This window comes from Arachis duranensis, chromosome 7, assembly GCF_000817695.3.
Source record: "Arachis duranensis cultivar V14167 chromosome 7, aradu.V14167.gnm2.J7QH, whole genome shotgun sequence".
In the NCBI taxonomy this organism is placed as follows: Eukaryota; Viridiplantae; Streptophyta; class Magnoliopsida; order Fabales; family Fabaceae; genus Arachis; species Arachis duranensis.
The window spans coordinates 61999397-62025596 of NC_029778.3; the positions used below are offsets into that span (position 1 = coordinate 61999397).

The window sequence follows — 26200 nt, forward strand, 5'->3', positions numbered from 1 at the left end:
AAGCTAATTTTATCAATAAAAATAAGAGAAATAGCCACTGATATTCAGAATTAACAGTAAAAATAGAAAAGATAAACAAAAAAATAATCAGAATTAAAAAGTTGTTAAAAAAAATATTAAAACCGTAAAATCATTAAAGAGTACTAATGAAAGTGCTAAAAAATTAATATTATACTTTTAAAATATATTTTTAAGATATAAATAAAAAATATAATGGAAGGCACAAAAAATCGAAACCCGTAAATGGTAAATTCACGTCATCCACCTGAACAAAAACTGCGAAACAAAAACAACATTGAAAACAGCATTTCCTAATGTCTTAGACCAACACACCACCTTCATCATCAACGACACGTTCCCCTTCAAAACAGAACACTCCCACCTCTCTCTCTCCAGTTCCAAAATCAGAATCAGCAGAGAGGAAGCTACCTCTCAAATCGATCACTACATGCATCTTTCACTCTCTCGTCGAAGCTCGCCTTGTTCTCTCGCTAACTTCACCCGCTCTTTCCTCACAGCCCAATCTCCCAAAGACCCTTACCGCGATCGTCATCTCCGTCATCGTCACCGCCGTCTCACGGCGGTGGCACCCGACGCAGTCCCCTTCTAAGCCTTCCTCTCCCGTTTTTCCTCCCGTTTTCGTTCCTATTGTACGTTTAAATGCGTGTTACCGTGGATCTAGGGTTTTCGCCGAGCCTGGTCCTCGTTCTGCTGGTTTGCTTCGTGTTTCCGGCGATCGGGTTAGTGGTCCGCCACAAATGGCGGCTTGCGGTGGCAAGGTCGGAGGAGGTCAGGAGGCTGCTCGTCCTCGCGGCGGAGGAGGCCGCCAGGGCCGAGAGCGAGGCCACTTACCAGTATTTTGACGGGGCCGACGTTTCGGTCCCCACTTCTGCCCCTCCGGCGAAGAGCAATCAGTGTGCCGTGTGCTTCTGCCCCACCACGACGCGCTGTTCACGTTGCAAAGCGGTTCACTATTGGTACGCTGCATCATTTTTCTATTGTCTAAAATATAAATTGTGCAATTTTTTCTTCTTTCTGTTTCTGCGATTAAAATGAAATTTTTCTTTATGATAGGCTTTTGGGAATTTTCCGTGCGTGACTTGGATTTTAATTGATTTGTAGTTGTATGCGGTGATTTGAAATTTCGCTCCATTGATGTGTGAATTCTATCTGTTTGTAGTTGTAGGCGGTGATTGTGACAAAGGGCGATTTACTTTTCCATGTTAAATAGTCTGAATGTCTGATTGTTTGAATAACGTTGTGACAAACTTCCACTCGGCATGAAATAATGCTGTTGTGGGGATGCTTTTTTGTGGAGTGGATATGCTATGGTATCAAAACCCCCATAAGGAAAAATATGTTAAGTTTGCTTGTTAGCTACAACGAAGAAATTGCAAATTCTGATTTCTGACAGATGCCCGGCATGCAGTGCTCAGCTTGTTACATAATTTGCATTTAAACTAGATCACTTCTGAAGTTTGATATGTGCACATAACTGCAGTTGAGGACTTTTTGTGTTTGTGTGTAGACTCCGTTTGGAAGACAAAGGCTTTATTATAAATATTTTTGTTTAGAAGGTGATTCTTAGCTCAACTGTAACGTTAATATTGCATACATTGGAGACTTTGTAGACCCCATACATGGAAGCCTCAAGGATTGGTTTTCGTTTTTTAGCTTGAGGAATGCAAATATTAATTTCTTAATTCTTAATTAATGGCCACTTGTAGGAGCCATTCTTCTTATTCTTGGGTTTTATGTTTTTGCACAATTTGTTGAATGTTTGAACTGTAATTTTGAATGTTATTGGGCTGTCAATTCCTTTCTTTTTTCTCTGCATATTCGTTTGTTCATATTTTCCTGTAGATTGATGTGAATATGATAGTTATATTTGCTTTTATGTCTCAGTTCTGGTAAGTGTCAAATCGTTCACTGGCGTCAAGGTCACAAAGATGAATGCCGTCCTCCCAGTAATATTTGCCAGACTAATGACCGGGTAAGTGATCTTGGCAAAAAGGTTGCAGCGCCACATGAAGTCCATGATGAGAAGTCTAAGATCGAGAGCATAGGGCATAAAACATCCCCTGAGGAACCTCTGTCATCCGAGGCTAGTTTGTCTCCTGAAAGCTCATTTAGAAAGGATGATAACAGAAGAGTTGAGTCTTTAGGTGAGGGAAATATTACGGACTCTGCATTTTCTGGATTCTCGGCTTCCAATACTAACAGTGAATCATCTGATGATTCCTCTGTATGTGAGAGCATATCAAATGAACATGAGAGAACGGAAGGACACATCTTTGTTGAACCCACCCTTGAAAATTCTGATTCCGTTGAAACTGAGAACGGGATCGGTGTTGCCTTTTCATTGTCACCTAAATTTGCTAGTTTGGTTGATGAAGCAGATGGTTTTTCTTCAATGTCAAAATTAAATAGAGTTAGACCTGGTTTTAATAAAGAAGAAAATAAGCACACAACAACTGGTAGCTTGGGTTTGAATATGGGGAAGGGGCCAACAATTGAGTCTCCTACAGTGTCATCCAGTTTTTGGGATAAAACACTTGATTCGAAGGTTATCAAAGATGATGATAACAGTGGCCCCCAACCTCGCCACTTTGAAGATGCTCCTCCAAATTCTTCTAGGAAGGAAACATCATGTACTGGATTGGCATCTTCAGAGAATGAAGGTTTTTCACGGGATTCAAGCATCCAAAAGTTGCAATCTGTTGGCTCCAAGGTGTCAAATCATGTTGTGAACAACCCTGATAGCACCTTGAAGTCAGCTGAAATTAAATATCTTCCACATGCATTGGATGGTACTACATTGGTCTCTAAAGCCAAAGAGCATTCACAGTATGATATGAAATCTCGAAGTAATGGCATTCAATCTGGTACTGCAACTTCAACTCAGAGTGTTAGCGATTCTCTGAATTCTGAGAGTGGGACAAAAATCTCTAGTCTAAAAGTTGTTGATCAGTTTAAAGGAGCAAATTTGACACAAAACTTATCATTGGCTGTTGGGAGTGATATTGCTAGAAGATATAGTGACCAGGTCATCCTTGTACAAAATTTTCCATTTTTTATACTGTAAATTGTTCCATGTTTTCGTGTCTTAAGTAATTGTCGTCTTATATGGTCTATGCTTGGTTGCTGCAGGTTCTATTTCCATATGATTTATTTGTTAAGCTTTATAACTGGAACAGAGTGGAGTTACAACCATTTGGTCTTATAAATTGTGGAAACAGGTAATTTGAAGTGATTTTATTCTTTGTTATTATTACTTTTTTAAACTACATAATTGATGTATTGTGTGTAAGGACTTATATATTTTTATCATATAATGCAGTTGTCTATTATTTTCTTGCAGCCATATCCTAAGCATCATATATTTCTGTGTGTAGAATTCACTTTTCCATTTTCTTAATGTTACCACATTTCTTTTTGCAGTTGTTATGCTAATGCTGTACTCCAGTGCTTAGCATTTACGCCACCGCTAACTGCTTACTTGCTTCAAGGACTTCATTCTAAATCATGTCTGCATGCTACTACAACTTCACCTTCACCTTGAAATTATTACATGAATAATTTTTTGAACAAAACTGTTTCTTGGAATTAATACATCATGTCAATTTCAGGTGCAAATAAAAAACTGTGTTTTGCCTGTGAACTTGAAAGTTTGATTCTCAAATCCAAGGAAACAAAATCTGCACTATCACCTGTGGGCATACTGTCTAAACTACAAAGTATTGGAAGTCAACTTGGTAATGGAAAGGAAGAAGATGCACATGAATTCCTAAGGTGCTACTTATATCTGTAGTCCTTGTAATATATATCATAATTTTTGTTTTCCATTTCACCTCAAGTTAATAAGGCAAGTAACATTTAACAGGTATGCTATTGAGGCAATGCAATCTGTTTTCCTTATGGAATCAGAGTTTAGTGCAGACTCATTAAAAGAGGAGACAAATTTAATGGGCCTAACGTTCGGAGGCTACCTTCGATCAAAGGTAATCTTTCCATTTGAGTGCAACTATTTGTTACAATTTTTGCAGCTTACCTAGTCCTTGATGCAATTAGTGTCCGAAGGCTTTAAAATAGATGGTGCATTATTCTTATCATCTAAACTCTAGCATTGGAAGAGCTAATACTATATTTGCAGATACAATGCATGGAATGTGGAGGGAAATCTGAGCGTCATGAAAGGATGATGGATCTGACTGTTGAGATAGGCGGGGATATAGCATCCTTGGAGGAGGCTCTTCGCCGTTTTACAAGCACTGAAACTCTAGATGGAGAGAACAAGTACAACTGTGTCAGGTTCGTTGATATTCTAAGAGACTCTTGAAAATTTTCATTGATGTCTTAGTATTCGATTTAATGTTGTGTAAAAGTAAATGGTTTTGATTTTGAAGTTCTGCTTGGCTTTTATTTTCCCAGTCATAAGTAAAGCTATGCAGGATAGCAATAGATGTTTGGCTTGATACCTGCTAAGGAAAACTACAGGGACTAACATTTAAAAATTTGCAACAATCAGAAATTAGGTTATGATGGTGTAGGTGTGCTTTGTAATCAATCTTATGCTGATGAAGGACTTCGATAGTGGAACCTGGGAACAGTATAAGAAAGCTGGGGGGTTTAGAGGCTTTGAATAAGTGAAGTGAATTTTGAGTTTGGAAGCAACTTCTAATAACGCTTTTCTGGAAATGTGTTAGCATTTCTTAAAATTGGATACTCCAGATTGGGAATGGATTGAATCAAGAGCAATATGTGCCAATTTTTATACTTGAAGGACTTCCTTTATTGCTAACCAGAATAAAATGTCTCCATGTTAAGCAGATGTAAATCTTATGAGAAGGCCAAGAAGAAATTGACAGTTTCAGAAGCACCTAATGTTCTCACAATTGTATTAAAGAGATTTCAGGTAGTCCGCTTAGATTCAACAAGATTTTATAGCCCATTCTGTAAGCTGGTCTAACAATTTTCACATATTTCTTGCAGTCTGGAAAATTTGGGAAGCTCAATAAGCCTATTCAGTTTCCTGAAATACTCAACTTTGCACCTTTCATGAGTGGGACTAGTGATAGATCACCTATATACAGGCTGTACGGGGTAGTTGTTCATTTGGATATCATGAATGCTGCCTTTTCTGGTCACTATGTGTGCTATGTGAAGAATTTCCAAAATAAGTGGTTCAAGGTTGACGATAGTGTGGTATGTATCAGTTTCCATTTATGCATATCTGCTCCAAGATTTCTTTGTTTCTTAAATTAATTTTGCAGGATTTTGATTTCCTTAACTAGCTCATGGTCTTATAATAATATATGCTCATTAGCTGAAGTAGTATGGTGGAGATGTGTTCGACTTAAAATCTTTTTTTTTTTTTATTTTTTACATAAACTGTTTATTTGGTGAAAGATAACTTAAGAAAGATCACACTAAAAGGGTGGAAAAAACTTGAGAAAGAATATTTTGTCATCATTAATTATAATATTTTATTATGTATGGTCCAAACAAAGATCTTAACAATAGCACAATTGAGCTACAAATAATAGCGTTATGCTAGGTTGGCAAACCATAAAGGTTTGTATTCAGGGCAGAGATCAATAGATGGAAACTCCTTTGTGCAATTAGCTCACCAAATCCCTTTCTTAAGAGCTGAAGCTGTCTAATTCAATGTGTGAACATGTCTTCAAACTGAGGATTTCCCTTGGCATGATAACACCATGATATAATTAATAGTAGTAACACTATGCCAGGTTAGCAAATTTTGAGGCAGGCTACAGAGGTCCTTGAATGAAATCTCTTCTAGCCAAAATGTTCCCTCTAGCCCTTTCTTCAGTTAAAACTATCAGTTTCTTTGGATGAACATGCTTTCAAGTTGCTTCTTGTCTCTTTTTGCTGTTGGTGGGACATTTATTTACAGGTGTGTTAGTAAGTCTCGACTCTTGACTCTTTTGGGAGCTCAAGCTCCTCAAGATGTTCAAGGTTTTCACCTACATAGATGAACATTGAAATTTAGATGAAATCTTGGAACACCAACAAAGTCAGTTGAAAGGTTATTCCTACCAAAGTGGGTTCAGTCTCTTGAGAGTTTGAGCTGTCTGTAAACACATCAGAACAGAAGGAAATTTGAAAACCTTTAATGCATCAAATCTTGATTCCATCATCATATGGATAGCATGAAAGACTATTTTAGGCGTATTTCCTAGATCACAAGATTGATGTGTGTTGGTGGAATATATATATATATCAAGCTGTATGTTCATCAAATTTTACCTTGTCTGATGTTTTTATTTTCATTGTAGTTGTTACTGTGTTACCCATAAGGCTAAACTCACCTAACTATCATCTATGTTTTGCAGGTGACAGCTGTTGAATTGGACAAAGTCTTGAAGGAGGGGGCTTACATGCTTTTTTATGCAAGGTATCATGTCTGACTTTCTCTTGTTTGGGCAGTATCATATTTCTCCTTTTTGTGTTGAGGCCTCTTTCATTCAATTACATCATCGGCTTATCTGACTTGTTGAACCACTTTGTAGGTGCTCACCGAGGGCCCCAAAATTAATCAGAAGCAGGATAGTATCCGATTCAAAAAACAAAGTCCATGGAAAAGCTTTTATAATGAAATCAAGACATGTACCTTCTGATTCTGGTGCCTCTGAACGCATGACTAGTAGGGATGGTGCTGCCAAGTTAGACACCCTCTATTCAAAGTTTTACCACATAAGAAGGGTTTTGGAAGACGACATGAGTGATAATTCATCTCTTTTCAGCAACAATTCAGATGAAGGTTCTTGCAGTACCGATAGCACCCACGATTCAACCAGTAATGAGGATTTTGCTGAGTATATTTTCCGTGATTCGGGGCGTGGTAACTCGTTGAGGAATCCTGATTCTGACCCGTACTCTTCAACATCATCTTCTCCCTCGAACTCTGGACATTTGCCACTTTCAGACATGGGCCCGTACGACTCAGTTTTACCAGATACAGCTGTGCTGCGGCCACCTCCAGCCAGTCCAAGAATACAGAAAGATGGTCTTTTGTACAGGGGCCAACCTCTGGATCTTGAAAGGAGAGGAGAAGGTGCTTTTCTTTTGAATCCTGAGTATACATCTGTAGAGCATAGGAAATTAGATACAAGTAGGAGCAGCAGTAGTTTTAGGAAAACTGACACTAAGAATGTAGGATCTGACCAGTATAATTATGTGAACTTTGGTGTATCTTGTACAAAATCAAGGGAAAGAACAGACTGAAAATTTTACCTAGTACCTGTGATGTTTGATACTTGGGTGCCCCAGCAGTAAATAGTATCTAGGGTTTCTAAGTTGTTATCCTGTAAATTTTGGTCCTTAGAAAATTATTCAATGAAAATTAAATTTTGGTAAGTCCTATGTTAGAAATAAATAAATAAATATATTTTTTTACTGAACATCACACCTTCATTGTATTATGATTTTGATGTTTAATTTTCTACTTAAATTTGTTGAATGAAAGATGAACGTGATACAAAATACAAATACCAGCATGTAGTCTTTTGGTGTAAGATGTTCGTATGATGTTATAATAATTTGTATGAGTATGAGAGTGTTAGACTTGGTGTAGAACAGGAAAATAAATAAATTGGGAAGAGAACAAGGTGCCAAGGGTGGTTCTGGGATGTAGGTTCAACCTAGATTATATAGTTCTCAAAAGTTTGTATATAGCACTCAACTCTGAAATACATCAAATACAGCAATTGGCTTTTTTTATAGTAGGATGAGATGAAATCAATGAAGTGATGAGACTAAGATTCGGTTGGGAATGATTGATACAAAAACGATACCCAGATGATGTAATATAAGCAGATTAATCTGACAAATGCATCATTACTTTCTGCCTATTGAATCTATGATCATGTGAGGTCACACGGGTGACAAGTCAAGTATTGTTTCAAATTAAAGCTCCGCCTTCATAATTCATCAGCTATAAAAAATATATATACATATATCAACGTACCAAGGCGAAGTGCAGACGGCAGTCGACGTGTGATATGCAGTACTGTACTGATTTGTGACAAGTAAGCACTCAATTTTTGGCCGAAATATGTCAGTTTGAACTTTGAAGATTCACCCACTTGCCCCATAACTTCGTTATGAAGGTCCCACGGTGACATCAAATGTCATTGATTTAGATAAGAGTTACTACCTACCATCTATTTTCAATTCTAGAAATAACTAACGTGTTGTCAGGGAACTGCTAATGGAGTAAGGTGTCTTATGTTTAGAAAGTTTCCTTATTCTACCTCTACAAATAATGCAATCTACAATTCTACACTCTATAGTAACCCAAAAAGGACGAAGACCATGGTATTTATAGTAATAATAAAAATAAAGCTCAGTAATAAATAGAAAAGTAATGATAATAATAACAACAGTAATGTAATGGTGAAATTATATCAAACACATACAAGTTTAGAGTGTAAGATTTGTATGTGAAAATCCAAGCTTTGTCCATCCACAATTTTGTTTGGATAGTTGTAGTAGAATGGACTTTGTCAAAAACATATATTCTCGAATTCTTAAGGATGAACAAGATAGGTAGTGTTAGTATATATATAGTACGGGTTTATATAGTTTTAGACAATAAATTGATGAAGTCAATATGTAAAAAATGTTTCTAATTTATCACGTATCAACAGACTCAACTATACGTTAATCATGAAATTCTATGCTGACTTTGAATAATTGACTAAATGGAGAGGAAGAACATGATTTAAATATATTTAGAGGCAATAAAGACTTGAAATGAGATGAAATAACAGTGAAAGTTAAAAATAATTTGGAACCAATTATGAAATTGTTGATGCAAATGAGGGTGAAACCAATCAAACTATGAATTTATTGAAATTTTATGAGTATGTCAATTCAAGCATGTGGATTGAATATTTATATATTTTATCATTATTATATACTATAGTTCATTAAAATGTGTTCAATAAAACTCAGTGTTGATATATAACTCGGTAGTTTTTCCATTAATATATTATGAAGCAGGAAGAAGCTTACGGTGAAAAAATGTCGATCAATTACTTTGGTGGTGAAATATCATATGATAGATCAAATATACCAAAGCAATGTAAATATTAGTAACATAGTCCTGAGCTGTTAGAAAATTAAATCAAATTGTATGCAAGTAAGTTTAGAAAGTCAAAAAGCAAAATTCAATTTGAATTTAAAGTAGTTATAAGTTTATGGTTCATCACTAAGATTCTATAAATTTTTTGTACTATTAACTTGCATAAGTTTATCTTAACATAAAAAACTCCACAATATTCATCAACATGCATTATAATTAATTTGTTGTCACCGTCATTATCCAATTACAAGGCTACGAAGATATCAAGCAAGTGGTATTATCTAAAAAGGAAAAGCTCCACATTCATGTAAAAATTACATGAATGGTATCCATGTAATTAACTTTCACCCTACGCCCCACATTTCCGTTTGTTTTACACGCGCCACTTATAACCTATATAACGAATCTTTATTTTGCTTTATCAACGTTTCTCAACGTAAACCTTCTCATATAACGTAAACCTCTTTCACGTTCTTCCTGTTCTCCTTCTTATTCTTTAAACTAATTAAATTCGTTGTTCTCCTTTTTCGCATTTTTCTTCTCTGTATCATGGATCTGGATTAATCTTCGCAGTTTTGTTGTTCATCGTCTTCTTCGTTTTCTTCTTCGATATGCACTTTCGAATTGAAATAATGAATGAATCAACTTCAAATCAGTTGAATGACTGCGATTTGGATGATTCTTCTGAAACGCATCAATTTGATGAGGTTTGGATTATTGAATTCTGAATCGAATTTAATTGAATGAAATTACTAATTTTATTTGAAGTGAATTGAATGGACTGAGGTTATCTACATCTGAATTGAATTCAATTGAATTGATAATATGTAACTGTGAGTAATTGCGAGTGTCAGTAACTGTGAGTAACTCTGACTAAATTTGAGTAACTTTTCAGTTCGGTAAATACTAAAGAGGTGGTTCATCACGTTCATATTTTCGGTTCGGTACGCAGAAAGGAGTCTAACAAAAATTAGACCAATATGTTCTGTTTTCATTCCTAAGTACTATATAATTGTTTCACCGTAATTAAGATTTCGGTTCACCATAATTAAGATTTCGGTTCACCATGCAGACCAGCTGTGTTGTGGATAAAAAATTTGTCCCAAAAGTAGGAATGATTTTCAAGACACTAGAAGAAGCTGGAAAGTTCTACAAACATTATTCCAAACTTGCCGGTTTTTCTACCAAAATCAGGAACATGACTCGGGACGGAGACAAGATTAAGAATCAACTAATTGTATGCTTTAGAGAGGGGAGGTGAAAATCAAAGATATCTTCAACTTTGAAGACAAACCCTTAATGAAGTAATCCTACCGAACCGAAGTAATCCTACCGAACCGAAAAAATTCATACGATGAATAGTACATGACAACTATTTATTCATCAAAAAAAATGTTTCTTAATGCAGAAATATTCAAATGAACAAACTAACAATTGCAAGTAGGACAAATAATTTAATTATAACCTAAAAGCATTTCAAAGCAAATTTTTTGGGAAATTTTAGTAGAGTATTTACCAATGGGTTGTGTTGTTTCGGATGCAATCTGTTCAATGATCATTTCCCTTGTCCAATGGGCCACCCATGGTGCAGGGGGAGCATCAGGTGCAAACGAGAGGGGGAACTTTGTTTGATGGAAGTATATCAACATTAATACAAAAACACAGCCATCAACAGACTGTTTCTTCCCTTCTCTCTTATTTTCAACTCCTTTCATTAAGAAGTTCAGAACATGCTTTGTCCAATCCCATTCTCTAATGTTGTCCACATGAAAGATTGGTGGCTTGTAGATTGGGGAGGCCACACTTACTATTGTGGGGAGCAAGAAGCACTTTTGTATGAAGACAACAAAAGTCCTCTTGAATTTTTTCCGGTTTTCCTCCCCTTCTACACTCATATCTAGCACATTCCTTGCCAAAGTCGCCATGAAAATATTTTTGACGCTGTCAAATATTTCCTTGTCTGCTGAATTCAGCTTGTTGTAATAAACTTTTTCAGGAAAAAAGATTCTCTTCAATATTTTAATAGCAAAAATAAGACAAAAATGGTCAGTTTAATTTTCCAAACATCAATGAACTGAAAATAAGCAGTAAGTGAAAAATATATCACCTCCGCTGGTTATGCCGAAGGCAGTTGCTACTTTTTTGAGGATTTATGTATATTGTCCCCTGTAGAGTTTTCAGGCATCCTCTCTCTACATTAAACCGATCAAGCAATTCTAACAGTGTATTAGAGACGTTCATTTCTGGCACATGTGTCAGACTACCAAATCCTATTTCTTCCACCATATCTTTCTTTTCTTGACTCATTTTCCTGTACACTGTTGCTATTGCCTTTGCTTGGCATCTGCAATAGTGGGTTTTCTGCAAGTTTTGAAAAAGAATGTGAGGATATATTTATAATACAAAATACATATTATTCAAATGAAAGTGGATAAATATATTTAATCAGCTTACGTTATAATGTGCCTTCTCCTTTATTGTTGCCATTTTCTTGTTGTGTTTTGCTGTAATAAAAAATTTGGTCAATATTTCATTCAATATATCAACAAGCACAAGCATGTATATATTAAACAAGTCAATTAAAATGCCACAACCCACCGAACCAAAAACCCTTCATGCACAGAACCAAAATAAAAAGGCTACCGAACCGAAAAATGTTCATGTGGTTAATAAAGGATGATTAACTTTCAATCAACAAGAATACTATTACAGTAGTATGGTTTATCAAAGTGAAAGAGTTGTCTCCGATGTCAATTGTCCTAAACAAAACTCATTCAATACATCAACAACCACAAGCATGTGTATGTTAAATAAGTCAATTAAAACGCCACAACCCACCGAACCGAAAATCCTTCATGCACAGAACCAAAATAAAAAAGGCTACCGAACCAAAAAATGTTCATGTGTTTAATAAAGGATGATCAACTTTCAATCAACAAGAATACTATTACAGTAGCATGGCTTATCAAAGTGAAAGAGTTGCTCTAATGTCAATTATCCTAAACAAAACTCATTCAATACATTAACAACCACAAGCATGTGTATGTTAAACAAGTCAATTAAAATGCCACAACCCACCGAACTGAAAATCCTTCATGCATAGAACCAAAATAAAAAAGGCTACTGAACTGAAAAATATTCATGTGGTTAATAAAGGATGATCAACTTTCAATCAACAAGAATACTATTACAGTAGTATGGCTTATCAAAGTGAAAGAGTTGTCTCTAATATCAATTGTCCTAAACAAAACTCATCCAATACATCAACAACCACAAGCATGTGTATGTTAAACAAGTCAATTAAAATGCCACAACTCACCGAACTGAAAATCCTTCATGCACAGAACCAAAATAAAAAAGGCTACCGAACCGAAAAATGTTCATGTAGTTAATAAAGGATGATCAACTTTCAATCAACAAGAATACTATTACAGTAGTATGGCTTATCAAAGTTAAAGAGTTGTCTCTAATGTCAATTGTCCTAAACAAAACTAATTCAATACATCAACAACCACAAGCATGTGTATGTTAAATAAGTCAATTAAAATGCCACTACCCACCGAACCGAAAATTCTTCATGCACAGAACCTAAATAAAAAAGGCTACCGAATCGAAAAATGTTCATGTGGTTAACAAAGGATGATCAACTTTCAATCAAAAAGAATACTATTACAGTAGAATAGCTTATCAAAGTTAAAGAGTTGTCTCTAATGTCAATTGTCCTAAACAAAACTCATTCAATACATCAACAACCACAAGCATGTGTATGTTAAGCAAGTCAATTAAAATGCCACAACCCACCGAACCGAAAATCCTTCATGCATAGAACCAAAATAAAAAAGGCTACCGAACCAAAAAATGTTCATGTGGTTAATAAAGGATGATCAACTTTCAATCAACAAAAATACTATTAGAGTAGTATGGCTTATCAAAGTGAAAGAGTTTTCTCTAATGTCAATTGTCCTAAACAAAACTCATTCAATACATCAATTACAAGCATGTGTATCTTAATCAAGTTAATTAATTTGCCACAACCCACCGAACAAAAAATTCTTCATGCACAGAACCAAAATCATGAAGGCCACAGAACCGAAAAATGTTCATGTGGTTAATAAATCATTATCAATTTTCAATCAATAAGAATAGTGTTCTTCAATGGAAAATAAGTACTGAAGATAGTAACAGAGGTCTAGTTAAACCATCCAAACCAATAAGAACAAGCAACTATATCTTAAACCCCTAGTTATACTGTAAAAATAATTCATAATTGTTCAATCCAGTAAACGAAGCAAATCAAACCAGTAAAACTAAAATGAAACTAGGTGAAACATGACATTGCAAGATTTTAAATGAACAGTAGTTTTCTCATACCTTTTGTACTCTTTGTTGCTGTTTTTGTTTGTTTTTGGTTGTTGCTTGCAAAATCTTCTTCCGATTCATTTGCAGTAGTGGTTTCCGTAAAGAATGTGATTGAACTTTGAGTGATGTTCAGAGAGATTCAAAGTGAATGAGTGTTGTAGTGTATTGGTTTCGTGTTGAAGATATAACGTTCGTTCATAATGAAGCGTGAATGGGAAATGAGAGTTTTTTTTTTGTGGTGCCTGTTTCTCACTCTGCATTTAATGCACTTGAAGTAATTTGGGCTTGGGTCTATATGGTTATATGGTTATATGGATGTGTAGCAGCCCTGTATCTAAAAATAGCAATACAAGATTAGCTAGCTTTATAATCTGCCTTTGATTCTTAGCAATTATTAAATAATTGTCTTGATTAAGTAGTTGCCTATAAATACGCTTAAACTCATGTACTATAAGAATCTATGAAATGAAAAATGTATCTTGAGAATTGAAAAGTGTTTTTGTATTTTAATTTTATGAGTGTTAGTGAATTAGAGAGATGAAAAATTTGGTAGTGCCATCTATGTGAGTGAGTAATCTTGGGATCAATAAAGTGTGAGTATTATACTTACGTTTGATATTAAAACTGGTTAATCTAGCGCCTGGTGTTTAAGAGTTTGTGAGATATGGGAGAGTTCTCCTATAATTGTTCATTTATAGAGTTGGTATGACAGACACTTTTAATATTATATGGTCTGGTCCCAAATTAGATGAAAAACTTGATTATAGTCATTGGGAGACTTTGATGTCTACCCATTTGAAGGCCCAGAACTTGTGAAATTTCGTTGAACCAGGTTTACAAGAAGAAGCAGAAGTTGTCCAACAGAGGAGAGATCAATTGGCGCTATCTCAAATTCATCAATGAGTAGATTATATGGTGTTTGACAAAATAGCAAATGCCAAAAGTGTAAAAGAAGCATGGAACACATTGAAGCAATCATACAAAGGCGTAGATAAAGCTCAGAAAGAAAAGCTACAATCTTTGAGAAGAGTACATGAAAGGTACAAGGTGTCAAGCTCAGAAACTGTTGAGCTATATTTTATCCATGTTACAGATCTTGTCAATAAGATGAGAGTCATGGAGAAGATATGTTCGGTAGTAAAGTGGTGGAGAAAATTTTTCACATCATGCCAATGAAGTATGATGATGTGGTAACTATGATACTAGAGTCACACGATATGGATACCATGACGATTTCAGAGCTACAAGAAACCATGGAAAGCCACATTAGCAGAATATTGGAAAAGTAAAAAAAATGAACTGAGGAAGCCCTAAAAAGATGGGTGAATTTAAGCAATGTTGCAGAATCAAGCTTAACACAAAAAGGACGAGGTCGTGGTTTCAATTTTCAAAGTAGAGGCAGAAAAAGTTTTAGAGGAAGAGGTCACAAAAATTACAACCAAAGACGTTATAATAATTTTACACTGCCTAATCAAGGAAGAGGTGGAATGAATTTCAGGTTTGTCAACCAAGGAAGAAGTCGAGGCAATTTTTATCAAGAACGAACTAACTTTAACTGCTTTCATTGTGGAAAATATGGACACAAAGCAGCAGATTGCAGATTCAAAATGATGAATAATAATCAAGCACATATTGCAGAAAATCAGTATCCAAATACTGATGATGATCTGTGTACTCAAACTTTATTTTTTACAAGTAATTCATGTGCTGAAGATGAAAATATATGGTACTTGGATAATGTCTACAATAATCATATGTCTGGTAGAAAATAATTATTTTCTTGATTAGATGATTCAGTTAAACTATTATTGAAGTTTGGTAATAATACAAAGATCCTTATTAAAGGAAAAGGGCAAATACCAATTAGATAGAAGGATGGTTCTCTGATATATTTCTAATATTTTCTATGATTTTGAACTTGATTACAATTTAATGAGTATGGGACAGTTATTTGAGAAGGGATATAAGATGATAACATATAGTGGATATTGCACTGTGTTTGACAGCAACAGAAGGTTCATAGATAAAGTAAAGATGATTTCAAACATAATGTTTCTATTAAATATTCAACATGTTAATCCCTTTTGCATGAGTTCTGTGATACTTGATGATAACTAGTTGTGGCATATGCGGTTTAGGCATTTTCATTTTTTGGCCTAAACTATCTGTCAAGAAAAGGGCTTGTTTTTGGTCTATCACGGGTTCATATTTCCAATTGTGCTTGTGAGATTTGTCAACTGGAAAAGAAGTACAGAGATCCATTTCCTATAGGTAAGTCATGGAGAGCTAGAAGATTACTTGAAATTGTGTATTTATATCTTTGTTCTATAGAAATTTCAAGCAATGGTGGTAGTATGTACTTCATCACTTTTATTGACGATTTTAGTAGATATACATAGGTATACTTTCTGAAGAAGAAATTAGAAGCATGTGATGTCTTTAAGACATTAAAGGCATTTGTCAAAAAACAAAGTGGTTGAAAAATAAAAATCCTCAAAACAGACAGAGGAACATAATATCTTGCATGTCAGAATACTTTAAGAAACACGGAATTCAACAGCAACTAGATATACTCCTCAATAAAATAGAGTTGCTAAAAGAAAGAATAGAACCATCATGAATATGGCTAAATGCATGTTCAAGTCAAAACAAATGCCTAACGAGTTTTGGGCAAAAGCAATCGCAACAGCACTTCATATTTTAAATAGCTGTCTAACAAAAAGTGTTCGTGATAAAAATCCAGAGGAAGATTGGAGTGGAAAGTGGCCTTCCATTCATCATTTCAGAGTCTTTCAGTTATCGCTTATACCCAGATACTAGAGCAATTAAGGAAGAAGTTAGGTGACAAAGGCGAGAAGTGTATATTTATCGGCTATAGAATAGACTCAAAAGCATACAAGCTGCATAATCCAGAATCTAAGAAGGTAATTGTCAGCAGCGACATGATGTTTTACGAGGAAAGCATGTGGGACTGGGACACAAAGGGAAAAAAGTTGCCGATTGTAATTTCAAATACATGTGTGATGAAGAAAAAAGACAATCGAACATAACTAAACAATCAGAATCATCTAAAAGACCTCAAAGAGAGTGAAAACTACTTGCTAGATTAGAAGATTATGAAGTTGGCAATAACAATGATCTGTTCGATGAATAAATCTTAAATTTTGTTCTATTTGCAGATTATGAGCTGTTGAACTTTGTAAAAGCCTCTAAAGACAACAATTGGAAGAAAGCAATGGATGAGGGGATTCATGCCATTGAGAAGAATGATACATGGGAGCTGACATATTTACTAGTAGATAAGAAGCTGATCGGAGTAAAGTGGGTTTACAAAACTAAGTACCAACCCAACGGTGAAGTTGATCGTTTAAAGGCAAAATTAGTTGCAAAGGGATACAAACAAAAGTCAAGTATCGATTATTTGAAGTATTTACTCCTGTTGCTAGATTAGACACTATTTGTATGATTATTTCACTCTCGGCTCAAAATAAGTAGAAGATACATCAAATGGATGTTTAGTAAGCATTTCTAAATGGCACTTTAGAAGAAGAAGTGTACATTGAGAAACCTGCAGGATATGAAGTTCTCGGAGAAGAATATAAAGTTTACAAGTTGATGGAAGTTTTATACGGGTTAAAGCAAGCACCAAGAGCGTGGTATAAGAAGATTGATTCTTATTTTACTCAAAATGGTTTCAAAAGATGTCCATTTGAGCATACACTTTATATCCTGTTCATTGAACATGGAGATATCTTGATTGTGTGTCTTTATGTTGACGATTTAATCTTTACTGACAACAATTTGAAGATAATTGTAGAATTCTGGGAGGCTATGATAAACCACTTTGAAATATTGGATATGGACTTGATGTCTTATTTTCTTGGCATTAAAGTTCTTCAAAAAGATGATAGAATTTTCATTTTTCAGAAGAAATATGCAAATGATATTTTGAAGAAATTTCAGATGGAGCATTCAAAGCCAGTTCCTACTCCAGTAGAAGAGAAGTTCAAGTTGTTGAGAGAAGATAAAGAAAGAGAAGTAAATCCTATTTATTACAAAAGCTTGATTGGAAGTCTGAGGTACTTAACTATAACCAGAGCAGATATTGTGTTCGGAGTTATATTGCCAAGCAGATTTATAGAAGATCCTTGCACTAACCATTTGCAAGCTGCAAAACAGATTATTTGATATAACAAAGGCACTTTAATCGATGGTATTTATTATGAAAATACTAATAAAGCAAATCTTGTCGATTACACTGATAGTGATTGAGCTGGAGATATAGAAACAAGAAAACGTACTTTGGGATTTGCATTTCATCTTGGTTCTGGTGCAATTTCATGCTCATCAAAGAAATAACAAGTAGTCACTCTCTCTACAACAGAAGAAAAATATATAGCAGCAGCAAGTTATGTAACACAAGCAGTTTGGCAAAGAAGAATTTTTGAGGAATTGAACGAGAAACAAAGTACTCCATCAACGATATTTAGTGATAACAAGTTAGCTATTGCACTTTGCAAAAATCCATTGTTTCATGGGAGATCAAAGCATATGGAAATACAGTTTCACAAAATTAGAGAAATTGGTGAATGAGAGAGAAGTTGTGATCGAGTACTGTCCTACTGAAGAACAAATTGCAGATATATTTACAAAGTCGTTGAAGACAGAGTTATTTCACAAATTGAAGAAGATGCTTGGAATAATTAATTTTACAAACTTGATTTAAGGGAGGCAATGTTAGAAAATTAAATCAAGTTGTATGCAAGTAACAAAAGTTTTGAAAGTCAAAAGCAGAATTCAATTCAAATTCAAAGTGGTTACAAGTTCATGGTTCATCACCAAGACTCTACAAGCTTCTTGTACTATCAACTTGCACAAGTTGAATTCAACATAGAAGACTCCAACAATATTCATCAGCATGCACTATAATTATTTGTTGTCACCGTCATTATCCAATTACAAGGCTCTGATGATATCAACCAAGTGGTATTATCTAGAAATAGCAATACAAGATTAGCTAGCTTTATAAACCGCCTTTAATTCTTAGCAGTTTAGAAATATTGTCTTGATTAAGTAGTTGCCTATAAATAGGCTTAAACTCATGTACTATAAGAGTATTCCATGAAATGAAAAATGTGTTTTGAGAATTGAGAAGTGTTCCTTTGTTTCAATTTTATGAGTGTTAGTGAGTTAGAGAGATAGAAATATGGTAGTGCCATCTATGTTAGTGAGTGATCATGGGACCAATAAAGTGTGGGTATTATACTTACACGAGATTTCCAATTGTCGAAACATTTTTCAACTGACTTTTGTTGGGCTAAGAATGCTTTTCTTTAACTTTTTATGTAGTTCATTTATACTGAACTTCTACAACGATCATAGGTCATACACATCTTTAAAGACAATTAACTTTTGTTATTGGCTTTACTATTGCTTTTGCAATACTCCAACTTTGAATAACCTTGAAAAAAATTGGCATTATTACAAATTTGCCTACGTTTGTACCTTGTGTTCTTCGAACAATATTTTTTTTAAATTCTTCGCACTAGCTCTTATAAGCTAATCACATTTTGTGTCATAAAGATAGTGATTTTATGGATAGAAGAATTATAAACTTACTAGGTAAAATATCCTAAGAATAGATTATTTTAGTGCATTGGACCCTATATAATATAAGAGTTAAGTCTCAAAGTGGTCCCTAAAGTTACACTCAAACCTTATAGTTGTCCCTCAAGTTAATAGTTACCCATATTCATCATTGAAGCTGCACTCTGGGAGTTAGAGTCATCATTTAGGCAATTTTTGTCAATGAAACGCCATCAAAAAGCTGATGTAGACAGGTTTCCGACATGCTGGCAAGCCTAAATGATGTAGTATTTGGTTTGGCGTCTAAATTGTGCCAGACGATGTCGTTTCATTTGCATAAGTACATTAACTCTTCCCTAATTCAACATTTTATCTTCCTCCAAAAACACAAACAGAGACCTTTTCTTCTCCTTGTTACTCTTTAATGGCATTGATATGAGATATCAAGGGTCCTTCTGCAAATATCATAAATGGCTTCATTGTCCAAGAGCACAACGACATTAGTGTGCTCGAGGAGAGAATGACTGGAAAGAACACTATTGTATGGCTTTACAACAGCCGTACAACCTTGAAACCAGAAATTAGAAAAGGAGAAAACGATACTGTTAAGTTTAGGCAAAGCAAACCCCAAAGTAGCTATTAGGGAATAGAAAATATGAGGCAAATTCTTGAATAATAAATCTTCAAGTTATACCTGACAGGAAGGATAGATGGTGAAACTGAGTTTGGACTTCTTGCCATAATCGACAGAGAGGCACTTAAGGAAGAGGGAACCAAGGCCGGAGCCAGCACTGCCATCGATGGTGTTGAAACGAGGAAGCCCTAGAGGCTAGTGCAGTTGTTGGCAAGCTTGTGAACGTGATTAAGGCAGAGGTTGATGATCTCCTTGCTGACGGTGTAGTGTCCCTTGGCAAAGTTGTTTGCAGTGTCCTCCTTGTCGGAGATAAGCTGCTCTGGGTGGAAGAGTTGGCAGTAAGTGTCAGCTTTAACCTCGTCGATTTTGGTTGGCTCTAAATCGACGAAGACGACATGAGGAATGTGTTTGCCGGATCTTGTCTCGCTAAAGAAAGTGTTGAATGCATTGTGCGCCACTCTAAAGAAAGTGTCACTGGCAGTTATAGAAATCATATCGAAGAATTAATGAATCAAAAAGTGGAATTGGAATTGAAATTGAAATTGAAACCTAGTTAGTTAGTTACCTAGGCATCATACCATCAGGCTGAATGCCATTGATAGAGGAAGGCTTCGTCATCGTCATCATTCTTTCTCCTAGTGAAGAACAACTAAAAAGAGAAGGTCTGAAGCAAATTTGGGGATTAGGATTTTTAAAATTGGTCCAAGGACTAAATTGCCATAGAAAATTTTCATCCTCCACATCAACTAGCTGTGATCTTGCCAATGTGTCAAAAACGGGTCCACATCAGCTTTCTGATGATGCTTGTTAATGGAAATGGCATGAAGGACGACTCTGAGTCCTAGAGTGCAACTTTAGTAATGAATATGAGTAATTATTAACTTGAAGGACCACTATGACATTAAAATGTAACTTCAGGGACTACTTTGAGACTTATCTCTATAATATAATCATTAATGATGAATCAACAAAAAGAAAAGTTTAGTGAAACTTTTGATAGAAATCAAACTGCGAAGTATTAGAAGTTGAAATGGTGATAATCACACATTCACACATGATAGAGCCATTGTTGTTTAGTTTAAAGGAGAAAAAACAACATGAGAGCAGATTTTTTGATAAATCTACAAATCGGGGTTAGTCACGAATTACTTTCATAATAATGCTTTAGTAGAATATATAGATGACAGGAGTTGAAAATTTACACAACAGGGGGACCAAAACAGGACAATATTGAAGGAACAAATATATAGTGGATAGATTGAAATATTGCAAACAGGTACATTGAGAAGACCTAGCTAGTGAGAAGGTATCAGAAACTCCGGTAGAACTGAAAAGAGAGCTAGGAGCGAGAGAAAAATGGAGTAGAGAACGGAGAGATGAGAAGAGAAATGAGAAAATAAATTCATTGATTCCGAAAAACTAATTTACAAAGGAGCTTTCCTATTGTATTTATAATCACATTTAAAGCTGATTTTCTAACAACTAATTACCCTTTTAACAAACTTGACAGCTCAGCATAATTGATTCCTAATCACACGTCCATACTTCAGCTAGTTTCATCTCTTCTCTCTATTTACCCTCAACATTCCCCCTCAACTTAAGTTTGGGTTGGTGGTGCACGAAATTGCAATCACACTTTTGCAATTCCGCACAACTAACCAGCAAGTGCACTGGGTCGTCCAAGTAATACCTTACGTGAGTAAGGGTCGATCCCACGGAGATTGTCTGCTTGAAGCAAGCTATGGTTATCTTGTAACTCTTAGTCAGGATATCAATAATTCTCAGGTTTAATTGTGAAAAGTAGAAGAACATGAAATAGATACTTGTTTTGCAGTAGCCTTCAGGAGTTTGAAGCTCGTCACAGTCATTCAATCCTTGAATCCTACTCAGAATACCACAGACAAGGTTTAGACCTTCCGGATTCTCTTGAATGCCGCCATCAATTCTAGCTTATACCACGAAGATTCTGATTAAGGAATCCATGAGATATTCACTCAATCTAAAGTAGAACGGAGGTGGTTGTCAGGCACATGTTCATAGGTGAGAATGATGATGAGTGTCACAGATCATCACATTCATCAAGTTGAAGAACAAGTGATATCTTAGAATAGAAGCAAGCATGATTGAATGAAAAACAGTAGTAATTGCATTAATCCATCAAGACACAGCAGAGCTCCTCACCCCAACCATGGGGTTTAGAGACTCATGCTATGGAAGGTACAGTATGAAACGTGTAAAAATGTCATGAGGTAGAGATACAATGTCAAAAGGTCCTATTAATAGTGAGCTAGTAACCTAGGGTATACAGAAATGAGTAAATGACGTAAAAATTCACTTCCGGGGTCCACTTGGTGTGTGCTTGGGCTGAGCATTGAAGCTTTCATGTGTAGAGACTTTTTCTGGAGTTAAACGCCAGCTTTTGTGCCAGTTTGAGTGTTTAACTCCAATTTTTATGCCAGTTTCGGCGTAAAACGCCGGGAATTCTGAAGCTGATTTGCAACGCCGGTTTGGGACATCAAATCTCAGGAAAAGTATGGACTATTATACATTGATGGAAAGCCCAGGATGTCTACTTTTCAACGCAATTAAGAGCGTGCCAATTGAGCTTCTGTAGCTCCAAAAAATCCACTTTGAGTGCAGGGAGGTCAGAATCCAACAGCATCTGCAGTCCTTTTCAGCCTCTGAATTAGATTTTTGCTCAGGTCCCTCAATTTCAGCCAGAAAATACCTGAAATCACAGAAAAATACACAAACTCATAGTAAAGCCCAGAAAAATAAATTTTAACTAAAAACTAATAAAAATGTAATAAAAACTAACTAAAATATACTAAAAACATACTAAAAATAATGCCAAAAAGCGTATAAATTATCCGCTCATCAGTTGGTCAACTAATCTTAGTTTGCATCTAATCTTCAAGAAGGCATCATGATTTGCTGGGTTGGTAAGAACATCTTCAATTTGATCTTGAGATGGAATATGGATTACATATACCTGTTTGTCCTCAACTCTATGTCAAACAAAGTGGAGATCAATTTTAAAATCTTTGGTTTGGCTGTGCAGAATTGAATTTTGACTCAAGAGCACTGTGCTTTGATTGTCACAGAACAATGTTGGAGAAAGTCTAGCTGGTATATGCATTTCATGGAGGAGTTTTTGGAGCCACATAGTGTCTATCATGGCATCAGCAAGGTCTCTAAACTCAGCCTCAGTGCTTGATCTGGCTACAATTACTTGCTTCTTACTTGACCAATTTATGAGATTCACCCCAAGGAATATACAATACCTAGTTGTTGACTGTGTATCCACAAGATCTACTGCCCAATCTGAGTCACAAAGGCTAAGATTTTGAAGTTTTTGCTTTTGTGAATTTCAAGCCCAAAATCAATTGTCTCGACCAAGTAGCAAAGGATTCTCTTTACTACCTTCCAGTGTTGTTCCAGGGGTGCATGCATAAATTGTGACACTTTGTTCACGGAGAAGAAAATATCAGTCCCACTAATGGTGGCATATTGCAGCCCACTCACTATGGATCTGTACAAAGAAGGCTTATCAAATGTTGCACTTGTTGTATCAAGCTCTAAGTTACTAGCCATTGGTGTTGCAATGGGTTTAGACTCTAGCATCTCAACTCTTTTTAATAGATCCTTGACATATTTAGCTTGTTTCAGCACTAGAGTATCCACTTTAGTTCTTTCAACTTCAATTCCAAGAAAAAAATTCATTTCCCCCAAGTCCTTTAGGGTGAACACTTTATTTAATTATTGGATTAGACCATCAAATTCAATTTGATTAGTGCCAGTCATCAGTATGTCATTAACATATGCTAGAAGATAAATTGTTCAAGCTTTACTATGTCGAAAAAAGAGACAATGATACGAGGTTATACTTGCAAAACCAAAGCTTCTAAGTGTGCTCTTTAGCTTCAGAAATCAGGCTCTTGGAGCCTGTTTTAACCCATATAAGGCCTTCTCCAATTTGCACACAAGGCTAGAACCCAGTGCATAACCCTCAGGTTGCACCATGTGCACTTTCTCATGTAAATCCCCATAAAGAAAGGCGTTGTTGAAATCAAACTGTCCCACTCTCCATCCTTTTGAAGCAACAATAGACAGCATTGTGCACTTATGTGTGAGCATCTTTCCTATCTTTTTCTAGTAAATTTGTATTTAAATTGTTGAGTTTAATCAATAATTAATTATCTTTTAGCCACTATAGATGCTACTTTGAGTCTTGTGCAATTCTGTTTATTTTAGGTAGCATTTGGCTGGATTCGGAGCACAAGAATTAAAGGAGATGATCAGCGAGGAGCGACGCGTGCGTGTACCTGATGCGTGCACGTGATTTGGAGATTTGCACAGCAACGCGTGCGCGTACCTGACGCGTATGCGTGACACCCGAAGAAGACCATCGACGCGTACACGTGACTGACGCGATCTCGTGATATGCGTCACGTGCAGAAAACGCAAAAAATGCTGGGGGCGATTTCTGGGCCCCATTTTGGCATTCAAGTAAGACGCAGCTCTTTGCCAAGTTAGGCACGGATCTAGTGATGCCAAGTGGTTCCCACGTTACAAGGCGCGGATTATTTAATTAATTTTGATTTAAATTTAAATTTTAAAATAGAAAAAGATATTATTTTAATTTTAGAAATTAGATTTTAAATTAATTAGGATTAGATATAAAAGATAATTCCATTCTATTCCAATTGGCATTCCGTACTTTACAGTTTACCTGAATCCTTATTTTTTCTCTGAGTCATAAGCAACTAAACCTCCACCGTTAAGGTTAGGAGTTCTGTCTATTGTATGGATTGATACTATTATTTTTCTATTTTAATTCATGTTTTGATTTATATTTCAAGAATTGTTTTCGTTCTTTATTTTATGAATTTAGGTGGAACGAAAGTATGACCCATGTTCTAATTGAGTTCTTTTATAACTTGAAAAAGCTCTTTACTTGAACAACAGCTTGAAAACATATTCTCCTAAATTCTAATTATCTGGACTTAACAGGATACGTGACATATAATCCTCTTATATTTGGGTAATTAGGATTTTTGTGGCATATAAACTGGAATTTGATCTTCATCCTCTAATTGGAATTAATTGACCAAGGAATTGGCGGTTGATGAATTTTAGAGGAGACTAGAAAGGTCTAAGGAATTAGGGTCTAGTCACCTATAGTTTGCCATGAATTAAATCTTACATGATTAAAATAGTTAGTAAGAAAATTTAATCCAGAAAATAGATATCTCTGAAACCTTAACTGTTTTCTCTATATTTTATTCCCAACTTATTTACTTACTTGTCTTTCTAATATTTTGAATTTATTGTTTATGCTTTTGAATCTTCAAAACCATTTTCTGTTTGTCTGACTATAAGCTAATCACTCAATTATTGTTGCTTGATCCATCAATCGTCGTGGGATCGACCCTCACTCACTTGAGGTATTACTTGGTATAACCCGGTGCACTTGCCGGTTAGTTTGTGGTTTTAAATTCCGCACCAAGTTTTTGGCGCTGTTGCTGGAGATTGATTGTGATTGACAACTACTCGTTGTTTGATTTCTTAGATTAGATAATTTTTCTTTTAATAGTTTGATTTTATTATTATTATTTTTTCTTTCTCTGTTTGTTTATTTTCATTCGCGTATAATTTTTTTCTTTTCTTTCTTTTCTTTTTTCTCTCGCCCGTGAGCCCCCATCCCCCCGGTTTCGTTTTATTATTATTTTTTTATAACTTGGTTTTCGTAAAAAATAAAATAAAAATAAAAATAAAAAATAAAAAATTAAAATAAAATAAAATAAAATAAAAAATTAATCTAATACTAATATTTTTCTTAATTTCTGAAATTAAATTTGGTGTTCCCTAATTAGTCTTATTTTAATTTTTTTCTTATTTAATTTGCTTAATAATTTTAAAAAATTTGTCTTAATTTTAATAGTATTTTTTGAATTTTAGTGCTTGTTTTATTCAATACTTTTATCTCTTTACACAGGATACCTCATTGGGAATTCTCTGCACTCTGACGTAGAGAGTTCCATATTTTCTTGTCTTTTGTCTGTTTATGCGCAGGAACAGAGACAAAGAATCTCTCTTAGACTTTGATCCTGAACCTAAAAGGACTTTCAGGCGGCGTTTGCAACAAGCAAGACTTTACAAGGCTGCAGAATCCACTATGGATCCTAATAATGCTGCTAATGCCAATGTGGCAAATCTGAATGGGAATGAGCAACAGAGGAGAGTACTTGGGTCTTACTCTGCTCCTACTGCAGATCTTTATGGAAAAAGTATTGTGATGCCTCCTATAGCTGCAAACAACTTTGAGCTAAAGGCACAATTGGTCACCCTGGTCCAACAAAACTGCCAGTATCATGGTCTTCTCCACGAAGATCCAAATTAATTTATTTCTAGTTTTCTACAGATTTGTGATACTGTGAAGACAAATGGAGTGAACTCAGAGGTGTATAAACTCATGCTCTTCTCATTTGCTCTGAGGGATGGAGCAAAGC

General features: G+C 35.3%; 1 protein-coding gene and 1 pseudogene across 1 annotated transcript; one reads left to right on the forward strand and one right to left on the reverse strand.

Annotated features, from left to right (window-relative positions):
- Nucleotides 1–287: 287 nt before the first annotated feature.
- Nucleotides 288–7380, forward strand: LOC107459242 (ubiquitin carboxyl-terminal hydrolase 16). The gene is made up of 11 exons (XM_016077458.3): nt 288–977; nt 1906–3046; nt 3151–3239; nt 3442–3527; nt 3630–3792; nt 3884–4001; nt 4154–4311; nt 4831–4915; nt 4993–5205; nt 6357–6418; nt 6534–7380. The coding sequence occupies exons 1-11, from the start codon at nt 661–663 to the stop codon at nt 7246–7248; spliced, it is 3147 nt and encodes a 1048-aa protein (XP_015932944.1). The 5' UTR covers nt 288–660; the 3' UTR covers nt 7249–7380.
- A 12095-nt stretch (nt 7381–19475) lies between these two features.
- On the reverse strand, nt 19476–20306 carry LOC107459222 (tubulin alpha-5 chain-like; annotated as a pseudogene).
- Between the last annotated feature and the right edge of the window lie 5894 nt (nt 20307–26200).